This window comes from Callorhinus ursinus, unplaced genomic scaffold, assembly GCF_003265705.2.
Source record: "Callorhinus ursinus isolate GAN/ISIS: 27379988/994484 unplaced genomic scaffold, GSC_fseal_2.0 scaffold14, whole genome shotgun sequence".
Lineage (NCBI taxonomy): Eukaryota > Metazoa > Chordata > Mammalia > Carnivora > Otariidae > Callorhinus > Callorhinus ursinus.
In genome coordinates this window covers 44,229,658-44,248,898 of record NW_027397076.1, presented here as the reverse complement: position 1 = coordinate 44,248,898, position 19,241 = coordinate 44,229,658, and the positions used below count along the sequence as shown (strand labels likewise).

At 40.5% G+C, this 19,241-nt stretch overlaps 1 protein-coding gene across 3 annotated transcripts in view; it reads right to left on the bottom strand.

Moving 5' to 3' along the window:
• LRIG3 (leucine rich repeats and immunoglobulin like domains 3) overlaps nucleotides 1–18,859 on the bottom strand; it is a 45,935-nt gene extending 27,076 nt beyond the window's left edge. Inside the window, exons 1-3 of one of the 3 annotated variants that reach the window (XM_025883064.2) lie at nucleotides 18,337–18,859; nucleotides 12,631–12,702; nucleotides 12,356–12,430 (exon numbers count right to left, since the gene is read on the bottom strand). In XM_025883064.2, the coding sequence (XP_025738849.1) occupies nucleotides 12,356–12,430; nucleotides 12,631–12,702; nucleotides 18,337–18,581 (392 nt within the window). In that variant the 5' untranslated portion in view covers nucleotides 18,582–18,859. Of the gene's footprint in view, nucleotides 1–12,355; nucleotides 12,431–12,630; nucleotides 12,703–17,850; nucleotides 18,224–18,336 lie in introns of those variants that run through there. The other 2 variants (XM_073900752.1, XM_073900751.1) reach the window with 2 other exon arrangements.
• Nucleotides 18,860–19,241: the final 382 nt, after the last annotated feature.

Sequence of the window (19,241 nt, the reverse complement as noted above, 5' to 3'; positions counted from 1 at the left end):
ACAGACCAATGGACTAAGAACATCACATTTAACCAAGTATTTAAATTGTTCTTGTGAATAAAACATAGATAATATGGTGATGATGACCAAAAAGGCAGGCAAGCTCATATCCCTTCTCTTTATCTGTAGACTGACACGAACCTTTAAAGGAAGTTGCTAAGATACAAATCACTGTACAAAATTTGATGCATTACAAGCTAATAATGAAACAGCAAAAAAAGAAATTAAGAAAACAATCCCATTTGCAATTGCACCAGAAATAATAAAATGCCTAGGAATAAATTAACCAAAGAGTTGAAAGAACTATACTCTGAAAACCATAAAACACTGATGAAAGAAATTGAAGACATGGAAAGATATTTTCAGCTCACGGACTGGAAAAACAAATATTGTTAAAATAGCTATACTACTGAAAGGAATCTACAGGTTTAATATTACCCTTCTGAAAATACCAACAGCATTTTTCACAGAACTGAGCAAACATCCTAAAATTTATATGGAACTACAAAGACCCTGAATAGCCAAAGCAATCTTAAAAAAGGAAAACAAAACTAGAGGTATCACAATCCCAGAGTTCAAGATATACTACAAAGCTACAGTCATCAAAATAGTGTGGTACTGGCCCAAAAAGAGACACATAGATCAATGGAACCGAACAGAAAGCCCAGAAATAAACCCCAATTATATGGTCAATTAATCTTCAAAAAAGGAGGTAAGTATAAGTAACAGGAAAAAGTCTCTTCAACAAATGGTGTTGGGAAAACTGGACAGATGACATGCAAAAGAATGAAACTGGACCACCTTCTTATACCATACACAAAAACAAATTCGAAATGGATTAAAGATCTAAATGAGAGACCTGAAATCATAAAAATCCTAGAACACAGGCAGTAATTCTCTGACACTGACCATAGCAAGATCTATATGGGTCTCCTGAGGCAAGGGAAGCAGCAGCAAAAATAAACTATTGGGACTACATGAAAAATAAAAGGCTTCTGCACAGGGGAGGAAACAATCAACACAATTAAAAGACAACCTACTGAATGGGAGAAGGTATTTGCAAACAACATATCTGATAAAGGATTAGTATCCAAAATATATTAACAACTTATATAACTCAACATCCAAAAACCAGATGATCCAATTAAAAAATGAGCAGAAGACATGAACAGACATTTCCCCAAAGAAGACATCCAGATGGCCAACAGACCCATGAAAAGATGCTCAACATCACTGATCATCCAGAAACGCAAATCAAAACTACAACGAGATATCATCTCACACCTGTCAGAATGGCTAAAATCAGAAACGCAAGAAATAACAAGGCTGGTGAGGATGAGGAGAAAAAGGAACCCTTGTGCACTGTTGGTGGGAATGCACACTAGGCAGCCACTATGGAAAACAGTACAGAGGTTCCACAAAAAGTTAAAAATAGAGCTACCCTACAATCCACTAATTAATCGTACTGCTGGATATTTACCCAAAGAATATGAAAACACTAATTCAAAGGGATACACGCACTCCTGTTTATTGCAGCATTATTTACAATAGCCAAACTACAGAAGCAGCCCAAATGTCCATCGATAGATGGATAAAGAGATGGTGTGTACACGTACGTACACACACACAGTGGAATATTACTCAGCCAAAAAAAGAATGAAATTTTGCCATTTGCAATGACATGGATGGAGCTAGAGAGTATTATGCTAAGGGAAATAAGTCAGTCAGAGAAAGACAAATACCATAATTTAACTTATATGTGGAATTTAAAAAACAAAACAAATGAGCAAAGGAAAGAAAGAAAGAGACACAAACCAAGAAACAGATTCATAACTACAGAGAACAAACTGCTGGTTATCAGAGGGGATGTGGGTGGGGGAAGGGCAAATAGGTGATGGGGATTAAAAGTACACTTATCTTGATGTGTACTGGGTAATATGGAATTGCTGAATCACTAAATTGTGATAATATATCACAACTGAAACTAATATTACACTGCTAACTACGCTGGAATTAAAATTAAAAAAAAAAGAAAAGGAAGCTGCTAGTGGGTGCGGCTGCGTCTGTGGCCCTTGTGCTGGGGCATGGACAGAGGTGGGCGTAATGAAGTGCAAATGTCACAGAACTACATGCCTAGCTAGCTCATCTATTCAATGAATCAGGATCCCAAACCTCTTGATGTACTAAAATGATGGTCTAGAAGCAACCAGAGAAATTAAGTTGGGATAAGGCAGTGTTTTGAATTTTTAATCAGTCATTTTTAAAAGGCCTATGTGAAAGCAATTCTTATGAAAATGACAATAGACCTGGGGAGCTTGGATGACCACAACTCAACAGGAGCCAATAATACAACACGGTCCTTAAAGGCTAACATAATTTTAAGCTTCATTAATGTCCAGTATTCTGGTGAACAGGCATGGTCCCACCATATATTTTTTTTTAATTTAAATTCAATTTAGTTAACATATAGTGTATTATTAGTTTCAGGGGCAGAATTCAGTGATTCATCAGTTGCATGTAACACCCAGTGCTCATTATATCCACTGCCCTCCTTCATGCCCATCCCCCAGTTAGCCCCTCCCCTCCAGCAACCTTCAGTTTGTTCTTTATTGTTAAGAGTCTTTTATGGTTTGCCTCCCTCTGTTTTTATATTATTTTATTTTTCCTTCCCTTCCCCCCTGTTCATCTGTTTTGTTTCTTAAATTCCACATATGAGTGAAATCATAGGGTATTTGTCTTTCTCTGACTTATTTTGCTTAGCGTATCTTGTTTGGGTACCATATTTTACACTGTCATGCTAGATGAAGTGTATATGGGAGGACCTTAAGAGTCTAGACCTGCATTGTTCAGGACAATAGCCACTGGCCATGTGTAGCTACTTAAATTTAAATGAAATAAAATTAAAAACGGAATTCTTCAGTATACTAGCCACATTTCAAGTGTTCAATATCTATGTGTCTAATAGCTACCACAGCGAACAGCACAGATATAGAACATTTCCATCACTGCGGAAAGTGCCACTACATAACCCTGGTCTAGACTGAGTATCATATAGAAAAGGGTAATTGGGATTTGAGCCAGGAAAAAGAGAAGGCTTTAAGAAAACCTTGTATTTTAAGACTTACAGGTATTAATCTGCAGAAAAGAGAACAAAGTTGTTCTCTCCAACACACAGAACTAAGACAAGAGGTAAAGGTAGGGGAAGAGTTCAGCTTAACAAAAAGTCCTAGTAATTAGGACTATTCACAATGGAACTGTTTATCACCAAGAAGTAAGCTTTGTCCCTGAAAGTGCTCAAGGGAAGGCTGGATAACCTCTTTTTTCCAGAGATCTCTCCATAGGGAGAAATGTCCCTTCCCATTCTAAGCTACCAGGATTGCATGCACTCAAAACCACTACCAACAAAAAAAATTGGTTTTGGCCAGTTATACAATCTACCAAACCATTTCTAATTCCTCTCATCCTTTAGCTGATACTTAAATGGGGATGATGGTGAGGAAGTGAAAGCAAAAAAGAGGAGGAGAATAAGAGAAAGAAGGATTTATACAATTGACTACATTTCCTGATTTTGTAAACATCCACTCATCTTTAAAGAGTACTGCTTCTATTCGTAGGCCAGTGCCTTGTGCAGGATTACATGGCAATTAGTGATTAACTTCAAAAAGCATCTTATTTTTTTTCTAAAAAAGAAATGCTCATTTTGATTCTATTCCAATGTTTGTTTTGAAATAAAAACATTTAAAATTGCTCATGCACAGTAAAACTGACAGTCCAAGAATGTACACCATGTTTATCCTGTGCTGTAGGGTACTTGCAGCATGAATATTACCTTGATATTTCATTTTGCCTTCTGCCTCGTTCTAGAGACTGCTCTATTTGCCAGCTAAAGCTTCACAGGGAGGACGGGAGACTGTCAGGCAGGTGATTTTAGAAAGGAAGCGCTTATACTTTTAACTGCCTTTCCTTTCATGTTTTGAATTTAGTACTTAAGCAACTTTCAGCCAAGGAAAGAAGTGGTGCTACAGGTTAGCAGCCTGTTTCATTGTTTTGGTCTCTCTACCCAACTAGAGCCCGGAGCCTCTCATCTATGGAAGATGGCAGAGATATTAAAATGAGGACGAGGCGGAGGAAAAGGAACCTGGGCCAGGGGAGAGACATGTTGACTCTTGCTACCCCATCATGAAAAGCAACTGGCTGTAACTTTATGGTTTTGTCTGTCTTGGCAGCACAAGGCTTGCTCAGCACAGAAACGTCTCCGGCAGAAGTTGCACTAGATACTTCAAAGCAGCAATCAAAATGGCTAGCATGATGTTGAGGGGAGAGATGAGAAAATGGTGCAGGTTCAGGATAAACACTGGTAATACAGAAGGCTTTGTGGCAAGCTATGCTGGAAGGTCAAGTTCAAGGGAGTGGGGGTCAAGTTTATGGGCTCTGAGAACCGCTGCTGAACAAAGTTGTCTGCTGGGTCACTATGTCATATCTAACAATGTTGTTACCTTGGAAAAAGCAAGTTTTAGTAATGAAAAAGATTTTCAGTGCATGTGGAGAGGCTTGAACAGAAAGGTTAGCTGAACAGTTTTTTCTACAATTAACTATATACAGTATTAATTGGGACTGGGCTACCCAGTCATTCATTCAATAACCACGCACTCCCTCCCAGGTGCCAGACACTGAGCTACAGGCTAGCGTTGCAGTGGGAATGAAACCACACATGCGCTCAGCCTTTAGGAAGTTTCATTCTGGTGGGGGAAATGGACATTAAAGAATCACAAATATACAACTGATAAATGTCACTGCGTGTATGATAATAACGTGGACACTGTACATAAGGGTGATAGGAAAATGTGTCAGGTGACACGAAGTCTGGCTAGCAAACGCTGTGCAAGGGTAAGCACTGTAGGCAGAGAGAAAAGTCTGTAACGGGACCTGACACAGAGCAAGCTGACACACTGCTAGAAGTGAGAAATGAGTCCAGAGGCGGCTCAGTGGGGAAAGAGGATTCTGATCATCCAGAGCATCATAGGTCTTGTCAAGGATTCTGGTCTTAACCTAAGAGCCACGACAGGATCACAAATTTATGTTTCAATTAAACTGACAATTTGTACACCTAGCAAACTTGTATTGTGGGGACCAGTTTATGATTAATTGTGAAGATAAACATAGAGGGTAAAGAATACATCTCTGTGTATAAACTCTTTTATGTGCAAATCACGTATAAACACTTTAAAATCCAATAAGAGAATACAACTTATATTACGATGCTTATGTGTTTATTTTGTAAGACGCGCTTTATGAGCTTATTTCCATTAAACACAATAACATCTGGTTTGTTTATACTGGTGGAGGCTGCAACCCTCTGATGCAATGTCCTTTAAACACAAAGACGCTAGTCCATTCATCCACATCAGCAGTGCATACATTCGGGAATGAATTTTTTAGTTAAGGGGGTCAAATTCTATGGGATCCTCTATACCCACAAATGGGTAAAGAGGAGATATGGTTTATGTCCACTTAATCAGAACAAAGCTCCCTGATTCCCCAGAAACTTAAATTCTAATTTTGACTAAACCTTCTCCTCACTTCCCTACTCAATATGACACACTGGTAACCTCCTTTCAAATGCTAATTTAGATAGGTTTGGTTTAAAAACAAACAACTATTTGAACGTTACAAAATTACTTAGCTACATCATCACTTGAAAACCTACGTAACATTTATCTTCCTTATATGAAGCTGTGTCTCTGAGCTGTGAACTACTAAAATATCAATGCTTTAAAAATGCTTTAAAAATCACAAAGTAAGTTTGATGAATTATTTAAATAAACTCTGCTATACAACCAAGCAATAGTCTCTTAAACCACTGTCTCCCAAGATGATTTTTTTATTAGGCTGATTTTTGAAATGTTCAATGAAAAATGCATGCTTATGGATGAAGTTCCCACCTAATATGGTGCTGGGGTCAATATACTGATAACAGAATACTGCAGATCTGATTTCTAATCACACGCTCAACTCCACTCTTTTCATCATACATAAGTCAATGCTTATACGACACCCACCCTATGGTCAATTTCCTTTTGTGGGGACAAAGAAAGATGTGGCCCTAACATACAGCAAGGCTCAGAGCTCAGGACTGTTCTAAGGATGAATGGATAGCAGGTATTTGGCAAGTCCTAATTGTTTATGATCAAAAAAGCACGTTATTTGTCTTCATGGCATTTGATTTTGAAAATGAACATGGTTTAAAGACTACTTGAAAACAAGGAGAGATGAGGATTCTATGCTTCAATGAAATGTACTCATTTCATTCCCCTGCTTAACAAAAACATCCCCCAAACCTTTAAAACACCTAAGTGCACCACTACAATGTACCCCCATGTCCTTTCCTTCTCTAGACCTCACACACCCTTGCCCTCTGCATACTCGGAAGCTGCAGCCCTCTTCTGCACTGGCCCAGTCAGGCGTCTGTCTCCCCATCACCCTACATGGAGGTGGAGCATGTCTTTGTTGTCTATTTTCCCGTTATTCATTATTCAAAGCCACCTGAGGGCAGAGGCCAAGCTCTACTTTTCTTTGTTCCCCAGCACTTAGCACATAGTAGGTGGTGTTGCTGGGCACCTAAAACAGCTCAAAATCCACCTTATAGATGCACGAGCCCTTGGGCTAGAAATGCTGCTCAGTTATTAATTATAACTGAGTGTTCACCAACTCTTTGAACTATCTGAAGAGAGCAAAAGTTTTCCAGATAACCCACTCCAGATGCAAGTTCTTTCTCCCTCCCTCGTCTACTGCTGCCAGGAGAAGGTTTCTAAATCGTGCCTTCCTCCTTTGACCCAGCTGCTGTGGCTCACACTTCTCAGAGTCCTCACCTGCGCACCATGCCATTCGATTCTGTGACAGAACTACCTGAGATAGAGGCGCAGACATCTCACACTGTTCTTACAGATAAACAAAGAGGGGGTAATGAAGTATGCCTGAGGTCAGACAAGTCACTAGTGCGAGACAAGACAGCAACATGTATGCCCTGTTTCCAGCTCGGGTCTCTCCCTCGTCCACTCACATACTTAATGGAACCTCCTATGGGCCAAATTCTGGCCTGGGCCGCTGAGGGGACGGACAGCTCAGTAAGACCTTAGTTCTACCCTGGAATGAGACATGTGACAAATGCCACTGAAGAACCTGCAGGAGTTTCAAAACTGAAGGCAAAAAGTCACCACTCTTCTCAGAATTCTACAATATTGTTCAGGCCACACAAGCTGCCCACATTCTCTGCCACCCAGGACTTTTCTCTGTAGCATGTAAATCACATTGGACCTCAGGAAAGGACATAACTCCCATACTTCCCTGTATCCCAGAGCATCCCCAATACAGGAAGACACGTGATGTGACGGACCACATCTCACACCGCATGAAGCCAGTGCACGAGGGGAAAACATCTACCACAAATCACCCTTGAAGATCCCTTATAACACCAGCAAAATATTCTTATGCAAACATATTCTCCTTCCCTCTCCCTCTCTGAGTCCTACAGGGCCAGTTTTGACTTAAGTGTTGGAACAGATCGATTTTGTGTTTTTTTTTTTTTTTATTTTGAATTTTTAGTTCAGGACCCGATGAAGTAGTTCACATGTGTGCTGGGCACAGGGTCAATGAAAAACCCGTATCTCTGAAGACCAAAGTCATCCCTGGTGGGTTGAGATACTCAAGCTTTTAAAAAAGGGAAATACAAAAGGGGACTTTTATTTCCCACACACTTGCATTGCAAACACACTGCAAGGTGTGTACGTGCTCACTGGTGAGAGTGGTGAGCTGAATCCCTTCCCTACTTAAAACTACTTCTTTTACTTATTATTGTTGCTGTTAAAATTTATTATTATTATTTACCAAGCATGGAGAGCTGAACATAAGTAAAATGTAGGCATGCTCTGTTTCCACTGTAAGTTTTAGCCACTAGCACAAACTTAAGAGGAGAGCTACCTGAATAATGCTAAGTGTGTGTGGCTTTCCGTAAATATTCCTTAATTGTTATACCTAGCACCAACTATATGCCGTACACCTGCATTAAGTGCTGGGGAAAAGGAGAGGTAGCCACAAGCCCTAAAGTATAGCATGGGAGAAAAATACAAACAAAATCATTTCATTACCATGTAAGAGTTGGACACTAATAGGCAGGTTGGGCCTGGACAGGGCAGGGGAGGCTTAAGGAGATGACCTTCACCCCCAAGATGCTGCACATGACCCTTCCCTCCCCCTTCCCTGATTCAAGTGTCACCTTCCTAGCAAGCCCCTCCCTGCATCCCCATTTAAAACTGTCAAACCCCATTCTGCCACACACTCCTCTGCCTCCTCTCTGCTTTTTCCACCCTAGCACTCACCACCTTCTGACCCCATCTCTTATTTATTTGACTTTTTGTCTTTCTCCTTCCATGAGAAGGCAGCTCTGTGAGGGCAGGGATTTCGTCTCTGTTCACTGCTGAATCTCAACCTTAGACCAGTGCCCAGCACATAGTAGGATTTGGTAAATACTCAGAAGCCTTCCTGGACCACATTAAAGGGCAACTGCCAGGGCTCTTCTAGTCCTCCTCGCTTTTCCTTGACAACATTTATCAAGAACCTGAAATCATCTTTTTAAAAAAATTTGTTACTTATTGTTCTTTTACTCCTCACTAGAATGGAAACTTCATAAGAGTGAGTTGTCTGCTTTATTTACTGCAGTGTCCCCAGCCCTTAAAACAGAGCCTGGCACTGCTCATTTATTCAATGATTTTCACTTGAGTGTGTGATCATCATCATCATGATCACAGCTCATAGTCACTGAGCACTCAGCATATGCCAGATGGTTTTATCTGCATTCTCTTTCCAAATCCTCACAACAACCTATGAGGTGGACACTGTTACGTTGTCTCATTTTGTAGATGAAGAAACACAGACAGTAACTTGCCCAAGATCTCAAACCTAGCAAAGGGAAGACCCAGCAAATAATTCCAAGCCATCCAACTTGAGCTTTGCTTTAATCACTGTTCCACTGCTGTGACACAATGCTGTTCACTCTGGGCTCCTGTAGTGGTCCCCCACCCCACCAACCACAGTCATCTGCCCTCTCTACACCACCCTCGGGCACCGCTAGGACATCCTCCACACTAAAGCCAGAATGACACTGTCAAATAGCAAAACTGATCACCTCACTCAGCTTTAAATCTCTTCACTGGCTGTCCATTGGTAGAGCACACATTTTGGGGTCGCTCCAGCAAAGTGATCAATATTTATAATAACCACTCTGGAAGATGACATTGCCATTTCCAGAAAAATTAGAGACGATGAAGAACATGATGGATGTGGGAGAAATGCTCTACCGTTGAGATAAGAAATAATGAGAAAAGGCTTATTTGATTATAACAAACTGGAGTCTATCAGTAGTTCCAGAAATATTTATGCAATATCTAATCAGAACCGGTAAGGTAGATGTGTTAAAATAGATATTCCTGGGTCCCACCTGATCCCATTAATTCAGAATCTCTAGGGATAGGGTCAGGAGATCTACATTTTTTAACTAGTAATCTGGGTACTCCTTTGACATTCGGGGACCTAAATCCTTTCAATTCTAACTTACAGGCAAGTACTTACATGTTGGGCAATATTATATAAACCATCAATGTCAAGACGAAGACCCTAACCAGCTTTCTTTAATGAACAGTGAGAACTCTCTTGTTCAACAATAATGTTATAGGACTCGTGGAGTCAAACCTCTCCTAACTCAAGTCACAGTTTTCAAAACTGTCCAATGCTTGCGTGGTTCATGCCACCTCACAGGAAGCCAAAACTACCACATCTGATAAAATCAACTTACTTATGTTAATGGGGGAGTTCAATGCTCATTCAACCACCATCCCAAGACCCTGGTATTTTATCAGGCTTCCCTGACATTATCAGAAATGGTCTGCACATTATCAGATGTTCTTCTCTGGATATGGGGTGTCATATGCTCCTGAAGATGAGCAAAGAAGAAGGTCTCACCAGGTGAATGTCCCTGCCTCCAGCTGGGAAGGGTCCCCACAGCACAGACCAGCAACGGGATGGAGCACCAACATTAAATCTTTTGCTTAAGACTCCAACTGATTTTCCTTTAACATATTTTCAAATGATTTAACTTGTGCAAATGACCCCAAAAATCTGTCTCCTCCACGAAATGTGAAAAACAAAACTAAACAAAAAACCCTTGATCAAATAAAAGTCAAACAGTCCCGAGAGCTGCTTGGAAAGACATGGTGTTTAACCGTGGTGCCATAGCAATTTTCTAACCTAAGCCATGGTATGTAGTTTAACGATTTCTTTTGAAATTTCAGAAATATAAGTACTGATTTTTAGCTCTGATGTTCAAGTGCTTCTATATAAAAGAAAATGTTCTACCCTATATAACACAAGACAGAAATTAATGGTGCTTTAGAAACAATGACTGTGTATTGCAATATCCAAAGAGGCCTACAGGAGAAAACACATTTGTAGAAGAAAACAGCCAGAGAAATACATTTTCAACATATTTCATAGGTATGAAGACAATTTTTCACTACCCATATTGAATGAGCAGTCCCATCACATAAATAACCCTCTGCAGATGCTATGCAGTCTAGGTAATAAATAGGATCTACCATTACATAAAATGAACAAAATAATCCCTGGTCAGACGCAATGCAACAGATTAAGGAGAAAGAAAAGTGAGATTATTCAAGGTCAGTAAAGATTACTCAGCACTCACTAAAGTGAAACAAATGAAAATAGGGAGAACGGTTCAAATTTTGAAGGTTTCCATCTTTCCAGACTGCATTTCGGTTTTCTAATTATATACGAAAGCTTGGAAGTGTAAAATCACTAGGTTATTTATTTCCAATGGAAGTTTCTAATTTCCTTACAAGTTCTTAGGATTTCAACTCTATACCAAGCCAAGGGGAAGACTGTTTGCTCCACCCCACCCAGATTCCAAAACTCCACTGTGGACCCTCTCAGCCATGAAGCACGCAATGACCCCTCAACTCAAGACTCTCTTGAACATGCTGACAGAATCTGCCAATAATACTTAGGGCAAGAACAGCAGGGGGAAGCAGCATTCCCTGGGATTTAGAAAGGCCCCACTGGTCAAATGAGAATAGCTAAAGCTGTTTAAGATACCAAAACCAGTACTCCACTTAGACTCTAAATTCTTAAGCAAATGTGAAAGACAAAACAGATATTAATGCTAGCATAAAAATGTTTTTTAAATTTAGTGTTTATTTGTCAAATACCAACTCCTTTTTCTTTCATTCCTTTCTGTGTCTGATCTTTGGAAAAACCACATCAGTATCAAATGTCACTTAGTTCTTATTCAAACAGAGGAAAGCAGACACAGCGGCTGCACCCATGACTTAGGTGACCTGGGCCCTCCGTAAAAACCACCCTCTATAAATCACCAGATGTAAGCAATTGGGTAGTGATCACTTTAATTAATTGAACAGCTTTCCTGAAATTTACTATATAATTTTAACCCCCACGACACCTTTCCCAGAAGAACCAACAATGGTGGGCTTTTCTTGTTTAAGGAAGGAAAACATTTTAACCTCGGTGGCTTAGATATATTTTTAAATTATTCAAGATTAAGGTGGCAAGCTACTTAAATTTTAGAAATCAAATACTGCACATTCTAAATGCTACCCTTAAGTGCCGAAAGTCAAAATTATTCCAAAACATCTTCAATGTGTGACACTAAACATGTTATCTGTCCTAAAAATACAGAAAATTTAGCAGAATTTTAATTTTATTTGAAAACTCATCTTTGCAAAACAACATGCAATGGTACTTATAACTTCAATCACATACCTAATTTTAACTGTATAAAGTTGATATTTTTGATGTTTCTGAGCCTCGGTTTTTATTACAGGTGCCACACTTAAAAGAGAATACTCCAGTGCCTTATTACCAACTCCCACTTTCTCTCACAAAACAGCCCCGATCACCCTCCACTAGGAACTGTGTAATACCTAACCCACAGATCCCATGCCAGCCACTGAGTAATAAGCAGAATTAGTCCTAGTCTGCAGGACATAATCAAACACATGTCTCTATGAAGTGAAGGCAGTGTCTCTGAACCTGGGATACCAGGTCAGCAATGACAGCAACATGGAAAGTTTGTTGTTACAACGCTACTTAAAATTTAGGAAAGAAAGAGGCTGGGAAACAAGTCAACCAATTTAAAAAACGCTTCTCCATTATCTACAGAAGGAAGTATTCATATTTTTGCTTGTAAGACCTTTACTCTAGCCCATATGGAACTGCTACCCATGGTCCCTGCAAACATACATGCAAAATCCTGCTAACATTCACTTACAAGGACAGAAGTGTAATATTTGCTGAGACTGGTCCTAGATTTGGAATGGTCTCCAATTCATTGTTGTTCAGTTTCCTTTAAGTGCCAAAAAACAAAAACAAAAACAAAAACACAGAAAAAGGCTGATTAGGTCATCTGTAAATCACAGAGGTGAAAACTTTATAAAGTTACTTAAAAATACCTCCCAAGTTTTTAAATAATTTATTGTGATCCAAATGTTCTTTACAGTTAAATAGCATATTTTATTCAAATCTCAAATAGAAAGTAAAACTCACACTTCTCGAAGGTTTTGAAGGTGGCTCATGGAATTTGCCTTGATGAAAGACAATCTGTTGTGACTCAAGTCCCTACAAGAAAACAAAAGTCAAGTTGTAAGTAGTTTCCAAAAATCACTAATAGTGCTTAATGATGTGCAAGACAGAATGGGTTTATGAAATTCCTCTACGACACTAGTGACAATGTAAGAAATAATTGGTTCATCCTATCCCCAAACTAGATGGCAACGAAACTGCCAAAATCAAAAATACAAATTCTGAGGACAAAATTAGTTCAGGAAACTGGCAGATTCAAGGGCTTTAAGCCCACAGATTTCCAGGAGATGTGTTTCGGCACAGGGTGCACAGATCTCTTGTGAACTGGCTGTTTTGCTTCACCCTTCCCATCTCCTACCATCTCCTCACTTCCAACCTGATATGATGAAGTCATGTCCTATGAAAAGTGGCTAACTAGGAAGGCTGCTGAAACTCTAACGTCTAAAGAAACCTTTTTATTATCATAAAATTAAGCATCAGTGTTCTTATTACAGGCAAACAAAATAGAAATTGCTCTTCACACATATTTGTTTCTCTGGGTTCAGGCACCAAATTACTTAAGGTATCATGGTGTGTGTATGTGTTGAGAGAGTCAAAATCAACAATTCTGCTTTCCTGCATTCTCCAAATCTGAGTATCAGATAATATAATGTATAATTTAAACCACATAAACCACCTACAAAGTAGGCTATCTAGGAACCTATGATCAGATTTCTTTGCAATCATTAAATAAATCTGCTTCTTAGAGACTTCATCTAACTTATTAACAATTTCCCTAAGACATCGTTATTTAAAAAAAAAAGCAAAACAAAACTCCTACATATACAATATCCTAGACTAGGCCATCATCTTGGCATTTAAGACTCCACAATATTAAAGAAAGCCTGGTAAATATTTGCTTACATTTCTTTCTGCATGGACACACTAAGTGTGTGCCTGCCATGTGGTGAATTGAAAGTGAAATGGCTAGAACAGCTACTGAAAAACAGACTTACAAACAGTACGGCTGAAAGCTCTCCCCGCCAAAGAGGTTCACCAACGCTTACCAAATGAATTCTCTCAGTGTTTAAAAATGAAGGCTTTTAACTAACCAGCGTTTTAGAGAACCAAACTGGATTGGCACAAAGCATGAACCAAAAATGAAAGGCAGAAAAATAACACCCAGAGAAACAGTGTAACTTCATCTAGTCTCTGAAGTTAACAATTAGAAATCAGGGATCCTTTCAATCTTTGCATGCTTGTTTTGAGAATAAACCTGGATTTCTCTATTTCACCTAAAAAAAAAAAAATCTGCAAAGGTTTTATTTGAAACATGTTTGCCTAAAGACCTACCAGACAGTAACAGACATGAGTAGATTTGTTCTGGTAGAGTTATAACATGAAAAAAATCTGGCACAGTCTTTAAACTATAAAAATCCTGCAATTACAACCACCGCTGTGCATGCTCACCACGCTGGAGCCAGACACTTTCCCTCACAGCCCAGCTCACGTCCGTCTGGAGTTCATCAAGGAACCCGTGAGCCCAACAGCTCATGTTAGGATTCAAACAAAACCTGTGTGCTTTTAGCACCACAGACAGTCACAGATTTCCCACAGGGTTTCAAAAACAACCAGCGAAAAGAGTCCTTCACCTGGGAGGTTGCCTGAATCAACAGAAAGTCTCATTTGGATCCACTTAACTAAAGAACATTGAACAAGCAGAAAACTGCATCCCCTATTGTTTCAATGTTTAAAGGGAAAAGGGGAACCGATCTGGCATTTACATTTAATACAGGTGGTTTTCTTTTTAATTAGAAAAAAACGAAAACCACACTTCATTTTGAGGATTATTTCATAGGGCAATCCTATGAGAAAAGAGAGTGTTTAACTTTTTTTCCAACCAGTAATGGGATGAGATCTCCAACAAAAGACTTTTAAAATGAGAAACTGCCTTCCGAGAAATGTGCACGTGCTGGAGACCACTCATTTCTGATCCAGAAGTGGGAGCTGGCAACCTTAAATATTTTAGTTATTGCAACACACTTCCATTCCTGAGTTTTGTGTACTATTAAAACCACATTATATGTAGGAGAAAAAAAAATCACCTCTTAAGTGACTTTTACTGCTAAATACTTAAAGCCATGAAACTTTTAATGTGTCTAAATTTAGATTTAATACAGTTTATGTTTCAGAAATGATTACTTTCCAGTTAAAGGATGTCACATTTTCCTAAATCTTCCCTATATTGTTTTTATGGCTAGACCACATTAAAAACAAATACAAGTCGTACAATGTCGGTATTTTCTCAAACCCATGAGAACGTTCAGTAAGAAAAGCAGATTCTTCATTTTCAGAGTTCCATTAATGAACATCTTCCCCAGGAAACCTTTCCAAAAAACTTTGTGTAGTGAGGTTAATAAATGGGATAAGTGGTAAGGCGGGGAGGTGTTAACGATTTACCTAGAACTCAGCTGGCCAAATGCTAGAAAATCAAACTCCACAAGGTAGAAAAAAAAGTCTCTCCTCCTGCACATTAGCAAGTGAATAAATATATGTGAAAATAATTAATTTATAACATTTAGTTCCAGCCACCATTTTGCTCCTTTTCGCATTTGGAAATCTGACTTCCAAGTCAAATTTTAAAATGCAAATCCAGCACAGCTCCTTAATCAATCCCACTGGGGCCTGCAGAGCTGCTAATTCAGCAGAAATCTGGAAAGCTGAAAAACAAAAAGCCAGGCTGTAGCTGTTTTAAGACACTGATCCAAAGTGACTCATAAATCAGCCTGCTATGTTCAAGTTTTAGTCTGGAAAATATAGAAAAACAGCTGTGAAAACCGTAAGGACCATGACCCCCCACCCCAGCCCCAATTCTGGTACCGACCAGACGATTTATAACAGGAGAACGCTAAAGAAGGCACAGCAGCAGAAAGTACCTTTCGGACTTTCGCCTCAGCCCAGCTCATGCAAACATTTCTACGTGATAAGATAAATAATTCTGAAATTCCAGTGAAGTTTTAATACATTAAGCTCTCACTGGCAATTGAGCAACTTTTCCCTCTTTTGGCTAAGTAACATATTCCAACAAGCAACTCCTCTTTGGGTTCAGAACTCTTTGTAAGCACAAACTCTAGATGTAAACTCAAGTCTGCCTTTAACGGCAGTTGTAAGCAAAGCTTCAAATAGTTACTGTTTTAAAAGCCACTTTCATCAAAGTATTACAAGTCACTTTTTGAAAAGAGAACTACATTATTATTTTACAGCTCAAACTATTCAATTTTTCACATGTGAGATTAAGGCAATAAATTACAACTAAAAGTGAAAAAAATACACATGTAGAGAAATTTTTTTTTTAATTTGCAAATTCAACAAATGACACAAAAGATAAAGTTTGCTTAAATGGTGCTCTCATAAATTAGCCCTAAGGCAAATGTTTACTATCTTAATTACCCAAGAAAAAGTTAGGATATGGGAAAGAACAATATGTATTTTTCTACTTATTTCTGAACTCTGAAACAGTCTACCTAAACACTTTTATAATTATGTAAAATTTAAGAAACAGCTATCTTATGCCTCTTGTTCCAAACACCGAGTAACAGAGAATTAAAAGCCCAATTCCACGTGTTTTTCTGCTTTCAAAGGTGGAGAGAGGAGACCTCTAGAGCTTTAGGCACAAACAAAAGAAACATTTACAATAAAGAATTTAGACCACATGGTTTGGTGACAACTACAAAGTTGGTTAAAAGTCACACAAGTACAAGAATGACAGAGCTGTCCAATGAGTGATCACAGTGGGGCTTCTGACAACAGACCTAGTGCTTATTTATACAAGTGGAACTTATTTTCACATATATTTAAGGAATGTGGACTTGTATTGAGACAATTTACTGCTGGCGGAAATGTAATTAAAGATTGTGCTAACCAAATAAACTGTAATTTGTTTTTAGTGTGCCACCAAATTATCTGCAAAACAAAATCCTAATTAGGTCAGCTACTTTTAAGACAATATTTAAATAGGTATCAAAACCCTTTCGGTTTAACTTAACTTTTAATCAATACCAATAGTTGTTTTTTTAAAGACATCCAAATTCACACAAAAAATATATATTGTACACTGGCATGACCTAATAGGCTACTTGACAATGAGAAACTACTAATATAAGCTAAATTTGGTGAATCATTCAAGCATTTCTAAACACACCCCAGGAAGAGCTATTCATTTTCTTTTTCTCATCTCTCTATTATTCACACATGTTCACCTCCAGTCATTCAAATGTTCAGTTCCATATGTTGTCAATAGAGCCATTCACATTTCATGAATAAGGCAGCATGACCTCCACAAGAGGCAATTGAACAGAATTAGCCACAACTAATTGAAAGTCTTCCTGCTTCAGGTTAAAGCCCTTATCTCCTTCAATTATAAAACAAAACCAAAAAACTACTAAACAAGACATCCCATGATAAGAGATTAGAAAATCTAAAACTCTAATTCCACTTTTTTTTATTAAACTAAGGTTTATTAACACAAAGAATATGATTTTGATGGCTTACCATCCCATAATTCACAAAGATTTTGAGTAGCACAATGATTTAAAAACACAATTTCTTTAACTATGGCACCAAACTTCCTACTACTATTAGCAGGATGTTAGGATAGTCTAGTAGAATTGTTTTAAGAATGTAGAATTTCCATTGCAATTCTGCTAGGCCCAAATCTAAGGGTTAAGGATGGACTTCACTTTAATTTCTTTTAGACAAGATAACTTTTTTTTTCTAAAGAAACACAAGTTGTAATTGTTTACATTTTACAATAGTCCGCCAATTTTAACAAAACTAGGGCTGGGAGAGAATAAGGAGACGACGTTTGGAAAGAATCAGCCTTTCTAACTAAACTACATTTTCTTCCTTGTTCTTCCACGCAGTTGGCAGTGATTCAGGTTTTCAGACTTCACAGCTAGCATCCAAAAACTTGCATAACAGCGCCCAGTCCTCCTAAACTGCTGAGAAGCTACAGAAATCACGCCCTTCGTTCTGAAACCTCTAGCTCCTTTCCTTCCACACCTACTGATTAATTTCGCCAACTTCTTACTGGAACGAGGATGTGTTACAGTGTGGTTGAGGCTTTACGGAACTTCCTATAGCGACATTAAGCACGGGGGAGAGAACAACAAAACGATGTCTACTATAGCTTGGACAGTGACGGACCTTTGTTGAGGAGCCTTCTCAAACGAAAGGAGCTCATTCAATTACTGGTTGGGAACAGGAAAGGGGGCCTGAACCAGTTAGAAACTGTAGTTGAGCCACAGGACCTTACACTCTGGGAGAACTGCGAACTCTTGTAACCCGCAGATTGCCACCTCTCCTGTCCCGCCCTCGCAGGGGCGCGCATTTGAATCCACTTGGCAGGCTCTGGGCTCAGGACGTTGACTCTACTCCTCCGAGTTGTCAGTGGCTCCCTTCCCTCGCCCACCTGCGGCCAGCGAGGGGCAAGCCCAGGGCCCACTGCGCGGCCCGCTAGGCACTAGGGTAGGGCGACTGAGGCCTCGACGGCTCCTTTTCCATCTCCACCGAGCGCCGTTTGAGGCCTGGGTCAGGAGTAACTGCCCCAGAAAAGGCAACCGCGCGCCCAGCGCCCCGGCCCCTCGCGAATCTCGAGCGGCTCCCCCCTCTGCCCTCAAGGAGAATACTTACAGGCGAGCGACCCAGGGTGGGAGCGACTCGGGAAGGCGCGCCAGCCGCTGGCGGCTGCAGTCCAGGAGGTCCCCGAGGCAGCGGCAGGGAGCGGGACACAGGCGCTCGGCGGCGACCCCGGAAGGCTGCCCCAGCGCCCCCGGGCCGCCGCGACCGCTGCCCTCGGCCGGGCCCAGGCGTCCCAGCACCGCACCCAGCAGCAGTCCCAGTGCCACCGACGGCGCGCAGAGCCTCGGTGCGCCCATCGCGCTCTTGCGGCCTCTCGCTCTGCCCGGCGCTCCGCAGCCGGCGCGCGCTGGCGGCCCGGCACAAACTTGCAGCCGCGAGTGGCCGCCCGCGCTTGGAGCCGCGTGCAGGCGCCCTTTTCTTGCGGTCGCCGCCAAACTCCTTTCTTTTACGCCCAGCAGCTAAGCCCTTTCATGCCCCGGAGCAGCGAGAGGGAAACCAGAGAGGACGGCCAGCTGCGGCTGCCCTGCAGCCCGAGTGGCGTCGGCGCACCGAAGTCCCTCTCGCCCGCAAAGAAACTTTTTCGCCTCCTCCCTGCGTTAGTGCGCACAGTCCCGGCGCGGTGGAGTCGGGAGGTGGGGCTTGCGGGGCTGCCGCGCGTCCATTGGCCGGCCGGGCCCCGTCGCCCCGAGTCCACGTGACAACAACAGGGTTCCAGACCCCGGCGGGAGCGCGGGAGAAAGTGGAGCTGAGACTGTAGGAAATTTGGAGTTATATTTTCCAGCCTCTCTGGCCAGCAGTCTCCACTACGTCTTGGGAAACATATATCAAATGGAGTTGAAGAGAAAAAGGGAGTGTGCAAACAACTGAACAACTATTAGGCCAGCTTTCAGAGTTGGAGGGATTTTGGCAAACGTGAGGGGAGTAAAGTTAGCTCAGTTATCAGGAAAACTTTAAAT